General features: G+C 43.8%; 1 protein-coding gene across 3 annotated transcripts in view; it reads right to left on the minus strand.

The window, feature by feature from the left end:
• The window catches only part of LOC115171775 (adenylate cyclase type 9), a 69546-nt gene that overhangs the window by 15392 nt on the left and 40240 nt on the right, over window positions 1-13914 (minus strand). For all 3 annotated transcript variants that reach the window (XM_029728901.1, XM_029728900.1, XM_029728902.1), the window contains one exon: window positions 3862-4055. In XM_029728901.1, coding sequence (XP_029584761.1) covers window positions 3862-4055 — 194 coding nt within the window. The remainder of the gene's footprint in view (window positions 1-3861; window positions 4056-13914) is intronic.

Here is a 13914-nt window from a genome sequence, read left to right on the forward strand (position 1 = left end):
CCTTGTTCTAAAATGGATTAAATAGTTTTTTCCCTGATCAATACCCCATAATGACAAAGCAAAAACAGGTTTCTAGAATATATCACATTTACATAAGTATTCAGACCCTTTATTCAGTACTTTGCTAAAGCACCTTTAGCAGTGAATACAGCCTGGAGTCTTCTTGGGTATGACGCTACAAGATTGCCACACCATTACTTGGGGAGTTTCTCCCATTCTTCTCTGCTGATCCTCTCAAGCTCTGTCAGGTTGGATGGAGAGCCGAACCCACTCCTGCGTTAACTTGGCTGTGTGCTTAGCGTCGTTGTGCTGTTGGATGGTGAACCTTCGACCCAGTCTGAGGTCCTGAGCGCTCTGGAGCAGGTTTTCATCAAGGATCTCTCTGTATAATACTCCGTTCATCTTTCCCTCGATTGTGACTAGTCTCCCAGTCCCTGCCGCTGAAAAACATCCCCACAGCATGATGCTGCCACCACCATAGGGATGGTGCCAGGTTTCCTCCAGACGTGACCCTTTGCATTCAGGCCAAATAGTTCAATCTTTACTTCATCAGACCAGAGAATCTTGTATCTTATGGTCTGAGAGGCTGTCATGTACCTTTTACTGAGGAGTGGCTTCCGTCTGGCCACTCTACCATAAAGGCCTGATTGGTGGAGTGCTGCAGAGATGGTTGTCCTTCTGGAAGGTTCTCTCATCTCCACAGTGGAACTCTGGAGCTCTGTCAGAGAGACCATCGGGTTCTTGGTCACCTCCCCAACCAAGGCCGTTCTCCTCCGATTGCTCAGTTTGGTTGGGCGGACAGCTCTAGGAAGAGTCTTGGTGGTTCCAAACTTCTTCCATTTAAGAATGATGGAGGCCACTGTGTTCTTGGGGACCTTCAATGCTGCAGAAATGTTTTGGAGGCTGTGCCTCAACACAATCCTGTCTCTGAGCTCTACGGACAATTCCTTCAACTTCATGGCTTGTTTTTTGCTCTGACATGCACTGTCAACTGTGGGACTTTATATAGACAGGTGTGTGCCTTTCCAAATCATGTCCAATCAATTCAACTTACCACAGGTGGACTCCAATCAAGTTGTAGAAACATCTCAAGGATGATCAATGGAAACAGGATGCACCTGAGCTCAATTTCGAGTCTCATAGCAATAGGTCTGAATATTTATGTAAATGCGATCAGCTTTTAATTTTTAATACATTTGCAAAAAATTCTAAAAACATGTTTTCACTTTGTCATTGTGTGGTATTGTATGTAGATTGATGAGGAACATGTTTTATTTAATCCATTTTAGAATAAGGATGTAACGTAACAAAATGTGGGAAAAAAAATCAAGGGGTCTGAATACTTTCCGAATGCACTGTATCTTGTCTCTATATGGAGCCTCATTACTCCATCATGACACTAAACCCACCATGGGGACCAAATCCGATTTATACTAATGTCAACACATTCATGGGCTGTATTCAGAGTAGGCTTGCTGATCTAGGATCAGGTTTGCCTTTTAGATCATAATGAATAAGACTATATGGACAGGGGTGACCTGATCCTAGGTCAACACTCCTACACTTCAAGAGTAACAGTAAGGGAATAGAGAATTGTCTCTGTTGGTGAATATTACATTATATGCGTTGTGGATAAGCAAGGGTCAGCCACATGTACAGTTGAAGTCGGAAGTTTACATACACGTAGGTTGGAGTCATTAAAACTCGTTTTTCAACCACTCCACAAATTTCTTGTTAACAAACTATAGTTTTGGCAAGTCGGTTAGGACATCTACTTTGTGCATGACAAGTAATTTTCCCAACAATTATTTACAGAAAGATTATTTCACTTACAATTCACTGTATCACAATTCCAGTGGGTCAGAAGATCACATACAAAAAGTTGACTGTGCCTTTAAACAGCTTGGAAAATTCCAGAAAATGATGTCCTGGCTTTAGAAGCTTCTGATAGGCTAATTGACATCATTTGAGTCAATTGGAGGTGTACCTGTGGATGTATTTCAAGGCCTATCTTCAAACTCAGTGACTCTTTGCTTGACATCATGGGAAAATCTAAAGAAATCAGCCAAGACCTCATAAAAAAATTGTAGACCTCCACAAGTCTGGTTCATCCTTGGGAGCAATTTCCAAATGTCTGAAGGTACCACATTCATCTGCACAAACAATAGTACGCAAGTATAAACACCATGGGACCACGCAGCCGTCATACCGTGGTCCTGTGTGGCTCAGTTGGTAGAGCATGGTGTTTGCAACGCCAGGGTTATGGGTTTGATTCCCACGGGGGACCAGTACGGGAAAAAAATGTATGAAATGTATGCATTCACTACTGTAAGTCGCTCTGGATAAGAGCGTCTGCTAAAATGACTAAAATGTAAATGTAATACCACTCAGGAAGGAGACGTGTTCTGTCTCCTAGAGATGAATGTACTTTGGTGCGTAGAAGTGCAAATCAATCCCAGAACAACAGCAAAGGACCTTGTGAAGATGCTGAAGAAAACAGGTACAAAAGTATCCATATCCACAGTAAAACGAGTCCTATATCGTCTTAACCTGAAAGGCCGTTCAGCAAGGAAGAAGACACTGCTCCAAAACCGCCATAAAAAAGCCAGACTATGGTTTGCAACTGCACATGGGGACAAAGATCATACTTTTTGGAGAAATGTCCTCTGGTCTGATGAAACAAAAATAGAACTGTTTGGCCATAATGACCATCGTTATGTTTGGAGGAAAAAGGGGGAGGCTTGCATGCCGAAGAACACCATCCCAACCATGAAGCACGGGGGTGGCAGCATCATGTGGGGGTGCTTTGCTGCAGGAGGGACTGGTGCACTTCACAAAATAGATGGCATCATGAGGATGGAAAATTATGTGGATATATTGAAGCAACATCTCAAGACATCAGTCAGGAAGTTAAAGCTTGGTCGCAAATGGGTCTTCCAAATGGACAATAACCCCAAGCATTCTTCCAAAGTTGCGCAAAATGGCTTAAGGACAACAAAGTCAAGGTATTGGAGTGGCCATCACAAAGCCCTGACCTCAATCCCATAGAAAATTTGTGGGCAGAACTGAAAAAGTGTGTGCGAGCAAGGAGGCCTACAAACCTGACTCAGTTACACCAGCTCTGTCAGGAGGAATGGGCCAAAATTCACCCAACTTATTGTGGGAAGCTTGTGGAAGGCTACCCGAAACGTTTGACACAAGTTAAACAATTTAAAGGCAATGCTACCAAATACTAATTGAGTGTATGTAAACTTCTAACCCACTAGGAATGTGATGAAAGAAATAAAAGCTGAAATAAATCCTTATCTCTACTATTATTCGTACATTTCACATTCTTAAAATAAAGTGGTAATCCTAACTGACCTAAGACAGGGAATTTTTACTAGGATTAAATGTCAGGAATTGTGAAAAACTGAGTTTAAATGTATAAGGTGTATGTAAACTTCCGACTTCAACTGTATATATCTTGTTAAGTTTGGGCCCTGTGTTTTATGCAATTATGTAACATGCTTGGGTTTTAACCTTCATTTAAACTTTGATTAACTTTTTAGGTCAAATGGTCCAACACCATACTCAAACAATTCCTTATATTTTTGGTGTAATTTTAATTTCTGGATAAGGCTTAAAATGTCACATACTGCTCAAAACACAGGGGCCTACAATTATGTTCTGAAAACATGTCTACTGAGCTGAACATTTGTTACACTATGACCATTTTCTAAATGAAGTCGAAGTACAGTATGTTATTACATCCAAAGAATATGTCTATCCAAGTTACACAGTAGAAAACCACCAAAGAGGGGAATGAGCACACACATGACCCCCATCTCCCCTTTACCCTGCAGAATACCATGTCCTCACCTTGGCCTTGTCGGGAGCCCCTCCCTGGGGTAGGCCGCAGGCTGAGGGGGCTCTGGGGGGTCCATCTGGGGTGTGGGCACGGGGTGTGGGACAGTGGGTGTCCCCCCCAGGCTCCAGGCCAACCAGGCCCAGCTGGGAACAGCTACAGTGGCACGGCTCCACCTTCCTCCCTGAGATCAGGTAGGTCTTCAATCCTGAAGGAGACAGAACACAGAGAGATAGATGTCAGTGACAGAGACTCTTATCAACACACTTGCGGCAAAAGGTAGAAGAAAAGTGCCTTTTATGTGAAAAGAATGTATGCATGTGTGTGCTTTAGAACGATCCTGACGCCTCAGAACAGTTGGGTAGGCTGTTTGGCAGCTGCTGTTAGTATGTGTTGTGCTCTTCCTCTGAGTTGTACAAGCAAGTAGAGCAGAAACTGGCCACCAAGGGCGTCATGCACCCCAAAACCTGAGGGGCACAAAGTAAGTGAGGATGGCTGGGGGGGTGGTAAGCGAAATGTTAATTTTTCAAAACCTGAAACAGCTTTTCATCTAGAGCCATAACCACTATGTAAAATTCTATGTCAAAAATATGTACACTACCGTTCAAAAGTTTGGGGTCACTTAGAAATGTCCTTGTTTTTGAAAGAAAAACACATTTTTTGTCCATTAAAATAACATCAAATTGATCAGAAATACAGTGTAGACTTTGTTAATGTTGTAAATGACTATTGTAGCTGGAAATGTCAGATTTTTAATGCAACATCTATATAGGCATACAGAGGCCCATTATCAGCAACCATCACTCCTGTGTTCCAATGGCACGTTGTGTTAGCTAATCCAAGTTTATCATTTTAAAAGGCTAATTGAGCATTAGACAAGCCTTTTGCAATTATGTTAGCACAGCTGAAAACTGTTGTTCAATTTAAAGAAGCCATAATACTGGCCTTCTTTAGACTAGTTGAGTATCTGGAACATCAGCATTTGTGGGTTCAATTACAGGCTCAAAATGTCCAGAAACAAAGAACTTACTTCTGAAACTCGTCAGTCTATTCTTGTTCTGAGAAATGAAGGCTATTCCATGCGAGAAATTGCCAAGAAACTGAAGAATCTCGTACAATGCTGTGTACTACTCCCTTCACAGAACAGAGCAAACTGGCTCTAACCAGTATAGAAAGAGTGGGAGGTCCCGGTGCACAACAGAGCAAGAGGACAAGTACATTAGTGTGTCTAGTTTGAGAAACAGACGCCTCACAAGTCCACAACTGGCAGCTTCAATAAATAGTACTCGCAAAACACCTGTTTCAACATCAACAGTGAAGAGGCGACTCCGGGATGCTGGCCTTCTAGGCAGAGTTCCTCTGTCCAGTGTCTGTGTTCTTTTGCCCATCTTAATATTTTATTTTTATTGGCCAGCCTGAGATATGACTTTTTCTTTGCAACTCTGCCTAAAAGGCCAGCATCCCGGAGTCTGCTAAGCTCATCACTAAGCTCTGTAACTGGATCCTGGACTTCCTGATGGGCCGCCCCCAGGTGGTGAGGGTAGGCAGCAACACATCTGCCACACTGATCCTCAACACTGGAGCCCCTCAGGGGTGTGTGCTCAGTCCACTCCTGTACTCTCTGTTCACCCACGACTGTATGGCCAGGCACAACTCCAACAACATCATTAAGTTTGCAGATGACACAACAGTGGTAGGCCTGATCACCGACAATGACGAGACAGCCTATAGGGAGGAGGTCAGAGACCTGGCCGGGTGGTGCCAGTATAACAACCTATCCCTCAACGTAACCAAGACAAAGGAAAAGGAGGAAAAGGAGACAGGAAAAGGAGATCCGAGCACACCCCCATTCTCATCGACGGTGCTGTAGTGGAGCAGGTTGAGAGCTTCAAGTTCCTTGGTGTCAACATCACCAACAAACTAGAATAGTCCAAGACAGTCGTGAAGAGGGCACAACAAAACGTATTCCCCCTCATGAGACTGAAACGATTTGTCATGGGTCCTCAGATCTTCAGTAGACTTGCTACTGTTATTTTCACTGTCATTTTACAGTTTTTTATAATTTTTATGATAATTTCTCCTTTGCCAAGATAATCCTTCCACCAGACAGGTGTGGCATATCAAGAAGCTGATCTTGTGCTGGGGTCAATAAAAGCCCACTCTAAAATGTGCAGTTTTATCACACAACACCATGCCGCAGATGTCTCAAGTTTTTAGGGAGAGTACAATTGACATGCTGACTGCAGGAATGTCCACCAGAGCTGTTGCCAGAGAATTGAATGTTAATTTCTATGATAAGCCGCCTCCAACGTTGTTGTAGAGAATTTTGCAGTACGTCCAACCGGCATCACAACCGCAGACCACGGGTAACCACACCAGCCCAGAACCTCCACATCCAGCTTCTTCACCTGCAGGATCGTCTGAGACCAGCCACCTGGACAGCTGATGAAACTGTGGGTTTGCACAACTTTAGAATTTCTGCAAAAATTGTCAGAAATCGTCTTAGGGAAGCTTCTATGCGTGCTCGTTGTCCATCCAGTCTTAACCTAACTGCAGTTCAGCATCGTAACCGACTTCAGTGGACAAATGCTCACCTCCGATGGCCACTGGCATGCTGGAGAAGTGTGCTCTTCATGAATCCTAGTTTGCTGATGTCAACGTTGTGAACAGAGTGCCCCATGGTGACGGTGGGGTTATGATATGTGTTGCATAAGCTACAGACAACGAACACAATTGCATTTCTGCAATTTGAATGCACAGAGATACCATGAAGATATCCTGAGGCCCATTTTCATGCCATTCATCCACCACCATCACCTGATGTTTCAGCACGATAATGCACAGTCCCATGTCACAAGGATCTGTACACAAAAATGGCCCAGACATGTCCCCCATTGAGCCTGGTTGGGATGCTCTGGATGGACGTGTACGACAGCGTGTTCCAGTTCCCACCAATATCCAGCAACTTCGCACAGCCATTGAAGAGGAGTGGGACAACATTCCATAGGCCACAATCAACTGCCTGATCAACTCTATGTGAAGGAGATGTGTCACGCTGCATGAGGCAAATGGTGGTCCACGCACCTACCTTTTTTTTAAGGTGTCTGTGACCAACAGATGCATATCTGTATTCCCAGTCATGTGAAATCCATAGATTATGGCCTAAATCATGTATTTCAATTGACTGATTTCCTTATGAACTATAACTCAGTAAAATCTTTGAAATTTTTGCATATTGAGTTTATATTTTTGTACAGTGTAGTATTTTCATATTTTAATATATGCTGTTCATGTTACTGTGAAGTTTCTTTTTCGAAGACTTCTCTTTTTTCCTCCATATCCTTTTACATTGAATTCAGCTTGTATCATGCTAATTTTGCAACCAGCGGAAACAACTTGGAAGATGATGGTCACTAAATGTAAAATCCTGAAAAATGTTGGCGACAACGCTGCACCGCTCAGAGCGACAGAGCCCGGTGCTTATTATGGGATGTATTAGGTTACGAAATCCGACTTCTTGGATATAATGTTAATGATATGTTGGAGAAAGACCCCACTGAACTATTCAGAACATGAAGAGTCCCATTTGTCTTGGTAAAATGTATTGTGTAACATAAGGAAGTGAAACGTCAACACCAAAGCACGTTTTCACCCACTATGGGCAGAGTAGTCTAACAAACAATGTATTAGTGAGGTGTGTGTATCAGGCTATTAAACACACCACCAATTTGAAAGGGAAATGAACAGCCTGTACCTCAAGGAAATCTCCCCCCCCCCCCCCCCCCCCCCCCCACACACACACACACACCACATCCTCCTTGCTTCCTCGTTTCTGCTCTCTCCATGTCTGTGTCTCTCCCTCTCCTCTCTGGCCACCTCAGTCAGTGGTTTTGATGAGACACACAGGATATAAGTGCAGCACCGAAGGTTCATCCTAATAGCCTATCTATTCTCTATAATGAGAAACTGCTTTTTCTCACTGGGCGGTAACATTTACATTTTAATTAAGTATCACTCAAAATGGCTTTCATTTGTTCAAAGGGTGAAATAGAAAATGGTGAGAGTGTGTGTGTGTGTGTGTGTGTGTGTGTGTGTGTGTGTGTATGTGTGTGTGTGTGTGTGTGTGTGTGAGAGAGAGAGAGTCGGTGTGAGCGCGCACGTCTCTGTGTGTGCATGTATGTTTTATAATTCTACAATAAAGCACAGAATCAGATTGCATATCACAAATATCTGGGTAATTAGCGCATTTGCGTGATGTGTTCAATAAAACTGATTTTACATGAACATATAGGCCTATGGGCTAGGCTACATGAGACATGCGACTATGATTTGAAAAAGTAGCAAAAAAAGGCATGTGTTGTTTTTTGCCTTACTGCACTCAATCTGGGAACCATTCACAAGTGATAATATATCATTCACAAGTGATAGGCTAATATTGTCACCCATCAGACTATTCTTGATTGAATCTTGTCTTTACATATACTAAATATTATGTGTGAAATTTGTTTTGATTTAGAACCATTATCATGCACCTGTCTCGAAAATACATGTCATCTATGCACTTAAATAGATAATGCAGGACGCTTTTCCTGTGGTTCATTTTCATGCCAGCCAGGTAGGCTATACTCCTGTTGTAAAGCGTAGCAATGTGCTTAATGTTAGGAAAGTTGAGAAATAAATATAGTATGCCTAGACTAATAAAAGCTGATGGGATGCTCATCTTTTTAATAGAGGCCATCACTGTTTTCTCACGCAATTGCATAGCCTATAGAAATGTTGCGCAGCATGAGCTTATGGGCTCTCATGAAGTGTTTGAATAGATTTTTTGATTACATTTGCATTGATGTCAGAGTGATTAGAGGGACAATAGAGTGCTGAGTACCAGGCAGTTATCAAGTTTGGTAGACTACTAATGACCATCAGCAGCATCAGCGCTTGGAGAAGCCTTATAACTATGACTAAACGGTCACGTGAAATTTGAGTACCGTCATGACTCGTGACCGCCGGTGTGGAGGTAATACGGTCACCCTAACAGCCCTAGTTGAGAGTGAGGACTGAGTTATACGAGCAGTGTGTGAGCTCTGGCAACCTTTTTACTGATGGAGAAGCTGGAAGCCATTCCAGGGGTGTTGGAATTGGCTGCAGAGATGGGCTTCCTGTGAATCTCTGATTTATTTAGTAGAAGTAGTAGCAAGATAGGATAGCAAATTGGTAAGTATAGTAAGTTTGATAAGAGTAGGTTATTGTCCATTTTATATAAATAAAAATAAATAAAAGTATACAAATTGTGATGCGTCTTTTTTGTGTGTGTGTGTGTATGCGCATGTACTATGTCTGCTTACAGTCATGTACATGTCCTGAGTTAAAAATCTATGTGAGCAGCCCTCTTGTCACTTGATGTCTCTTTCTCCACACAGAGATCTGACACCGACACAGGCTAGTGGTAATGTCATTGGCTCAGGTACCTGCCGGTGGCCCTGTACTTAACCACATCATTCAGCTGTCAGTGAAACCCCAGCCTTGAGCCCCATCCATCCTGAGTGCTTTAGACAGTCCCTGGCTGCGTCCCTATGGGCCCTGGTGAAAAGTAGTGCACTACATAGGGAATAGGGTGCCATTGTGTATGTGTGAGTGTGTGGGTGAGTGTGTGTGTGGGAGTACTACAATGAGGAGTACTACAATGAGATAGATTGTAAGAGAGAAGGAACTTGGATCGATACAAAGGTTCCTCAGAATACAAGGCTCAAAGATGAAGCTGCCAGCGGCAAGTAAACAGAGAGAAACAAATAAGTAATTCCCTGCACCACTGATGCAAAAGAAGCAGACAGGCGAGAAGGGGAGAGAGAAGGCATGAGGAACAGGAGAGGAGGGGAGAGACGGGAGGAGAAGGAGACAGGAGAGGAGAGATGGCAGGAGACCGGAGAGGAGGGGAGAGACGGCAGGAGCAGAGAGGAGAGGAGGGGAGAGGAGAGACGGCAGGAGGAGACAACAAGAGAGACAGCAGGAGAAGAGAGGAGAGACGGCAGGAGAAGGACACAGGAGAGGAGGGGAGAGGTGGCAGGAGAAGGACACAGGAGAGGAAGGGAGAGGAGAGATGGCAGGAGGAGGAGACATGGCAGGAGGAGAGAGGAGAAATGGCAGGAGGAGGAGACATGGCAGGAGAAGAGAGGAGAGATGGCAGGAGAAGGACACAGGAGAGGAGGGGAGAGGAGAGATGGCAGGAGGAGGAGACATGGCAGGAGGAGAGAGGAGAGATGGCAGGAGGAGGAGACATGGCAGGAGGAGAGAGGAGAGATGGCAGGAGAAGGACACAGGAGAGGAGGGGAGAGGAGAGATGGCAGGAGGAGGAGACATGGCAGGAGGAGAGAGGAGAGATGGCAGGAGAAGGACACAGGAGAGGAGGGGAGAGGAGAGATGGCAGGAGGAGGAGACATGGCAGGAGGAGAGAGGAGAGATGGCAGGAGAAGGACACAGGAGAGGAGCGGAGAGATGGCAGGAGGAGAAGACATGGCAGGAGGAGGAGACAGGAGAGGAGGTAGATGAGGTGGGGGCAGGGTTGTGTGTGCGCACCAGAGAGAGATACTTTGAAACACGTAGCAGTGTGGCTGATTTCATTACTTTGCTAATCATATCCAACAGACACATTGACTCATCGACTTCCGCTTTGTCTCCTTGAGCTGTGAGATTGTAGGGTCAATAACTCCTCTATTCTCTCCTCCTCGCTCTGTTGTTCACCAGTCAGACCCGGACAAGAGAAGGAGGTGAAACATTATCTAATATGGATAACAAGACTATCAGACTGCTCTCATAACAAGCACAACTACCATGGGAAAAGCCTGCATGATGATGGGTTTAAACCAGGGCATGATGATGGGTTTAAACCAGGGCATGATGATGGGTTTAAACCAGGGCACGATGATGGGTTTAAACCAGGGCACGATGATGGTTTTAAACCAGGGCACGATGATGTGTTTAAACCAGGGCATGATGATGGGTTTAAACCAGGGCACGATGATGCATTTAAACCAGGGCATGATGATGCGTTTAAACCAGGGCATAATGATGGGTTTAAACCAGGGCACGATGATGGGTTTAAACCAGGGCACGATGATGGGTTTAAACCAGGGCATGATGATGGGTTTAAACCAGGGCGTGATGATGGGTTTAAACCAGGGCATAATGATGGGTTTAAACCAGGGCATAATGATGGCTTTAAACCAGGGCATAATGATGGGTTTAAACCAGGGCATGATGATGGGTTTAAACCAGGGCATGATGATGGGTTTAAACCAGGGCACAATGATGGGTTTAAACCAGGGCATAATGATGGGTTTAAACCAGGGCATAATGATGGCTTTAAACCAGGGCATAATGATGGGTTTAAACCAGGGCATGATGATGGGTTTAAACCAGGGCATGATGATGGGTTTAAACCAGGGCACAATGATGGGTTTAAACCAGGGCATAATGATGGGTTTAAACCAGGGCATGATGATGGGTTTAAACCAGGGCATAATGATGGGTTTAAACCAGGGCATAATGATGCGTTTAAACCAGGGCATAATGATGGGTTTAAACCAGGGCACAATGATGGGTTTAAACCAGGGCATAATGATGCGTTTAAACCAGGGCATAATGATGGGTTTAAACCAGGGCACAATGATGGGTTTAAACCAGGGCATAATGATGCGTTTAAACCAGGGCATGATGAGGGGTTTAAACCAGGGCATGATGATGGGTTTAAACCAGGGCATGATGATGGGTTTAAACCAGGGCATAATGATGGGTTTAAACCAGGGCATGATGATGGGTTTAAACCAGGGCATAATGATGGGTTTAAACCAGGGCATAATGATGGGTTTAAACCAGGGCATAATGATGTTTTTAAACCAGGGCATAATGATGGGTTTAAACCAGGGCATGATGATGGGTTTAAACCAGGGCATGATGATGGGTTTAAACCAGGGCATAATGATGGGTTTAAACCAGGGCATACTGATGGTTTTAAACCAGGGCATAATGATGGGTTTAAACCAGGGCATAATGATGGTTTTAAACCAGGGCATAATGATGGGTTTAAACCAGGGCATAATGATGGGTTTAAACCAGGGCATGATGATGGGTTTAAACCAGGGCATGATGATGGGTTTAAACCAGGGCATAATGATGGGTTTAAACCAGGGCATAATGATGGGTTTAAACCAGGGCATAATGATGGGTTTAAACCAGGGCATGATGATGGGTTTAAACCAGGGCATGATGATGGGTTTAAACCAGGGCATGATGATGGGTTTAAACCAGGGCATAATGATGGGTTTAAACCAGGGCATGATGATGGGTTTAAACCAGGGCATGATGATGGGTTTAAACCAGGGCATGATGATGGCTTTAAACCAGGGCATAATGATGGGTTTAAAGCAGGGCAGAATGACATGACCCAGGGCAGCTATATCCATCTGGAGAAAATTAATCTCTGCAAATCCTGCCTTTGAACTGTGGCAACAGACCAGTGAAATGATCCCAATGCTCTGCTATGTATTTAGAGACGTACTTCGAGGAGGCTGATGGGAACCAGACAGTGAGTCAGGATGGGATCCACCGATTCCAAACAAACAAAAACATCCCAACCAGGCAAACCCAATACTCTCCAGTAGACAGGATGTTGTGGATTTCTAACCAAACTAAAATAAGGAATGTTTTCTGTTTCTAACTACAGAAACAATTTCAGAACAATCTGCATTGGACGGTGTCATGGCTTGCTGAAATGACCAGAGAGAGAGAGCGAGAAAGAGCAAAAACCTTTTTTGTTACATTATATATTTAGTCAGGGGAGCCCAATTGAGACCAGGATCTCATTCACAATGGTGCCTTGAGAACAAACAACTCACAACAGGATAAATCAATACAACAGCAAAAATAAACTACTGGATACAGGAAATACAGACACCACATCTCAACAACACTAATAACCCACCACAATCAACCACAACACTAATAACCCACCACATCGCAACACTAATAACCCTCCACAATCAACCACACCACTAATAACCCACCACAATCAACCACAACACTAATAACCCACCACAATCAACCACAACACTAATAACCCAACACAATCAACCACAACAGTAATAACCCACCACAATCAACCACACCACTAATAACCCACCACAACACTAATAACCCGCCACAATCAATCAAAACACTAACAACCCGCCACAATCAACTACAACACTAATAACCCGCCACATTTCAACAACACTAATAACCCGCCACACTTCAACAACACTAATAACCCACCACATCTCCACAACACTAATAACCCACCACATCTCCACAACACTAATAACCCACCACATCTCCACAACACTAATAACCCACCACATCTCCACAACACTAATATCCCACCACAATCAACCACACTAATAACCCACCACAATCAACCACACTAATGACCAACCACATCTCAACTACAACACTAATAACCCACCATATCTCAACAACACTAATAACCCACCAAGATCAACCAAAACACTAATAACCCACCACGATCAACCAAAACACTAATAACCCACCACATCTCAACAACACTAATAACCCACCACATCTCAACAACACTAATAACCTACCACAATCAACCAAAACCCTAATAACCCACCACAATCAACCAAAACCCTAATAACCCACCACAATCAACCAAAACACTAATAACCCACCACAATCAACCAAAACACTAATAACCCACCCTATGGTGGAACAAGCTCCCTCACGATGCCAGGACAGCGGAGTCAATCACCACCTTCCGGAGACACCTGAAACCCCACCTCTTTAAGGAATACCTGGGATAGGATAAAGTAATCCTTCTACCCCCCCCCCCTTAAAAGATTTAGATGCACTATTGTAAAGTGGTTGTTCCACTGGATATCATAAGGTGAATGCACCAATTTGTAAGTCGCTCTGGATAAGAGTGTCTGCTAAATTACTTAAATGTTAAATGTAAATGTAAGATCAACCAAAACACTTGAAAATCTCAGTGAATTCATCCCTCATCAGTGTTCTAAACT

Source organism: Salmo trutta, chromosome 32, assembly GCF_901001165.1.
Source record: "Salmo trutta chromosome 32, fSalTru1.1, whole genome shotgun sequence".
Classification (NCBI taxonomy): Eukaryota; Metazoa; Chordata; class Actinopteri; order Salmoniformes; family Salmonidae; genus Salmo; species Salmo trutta.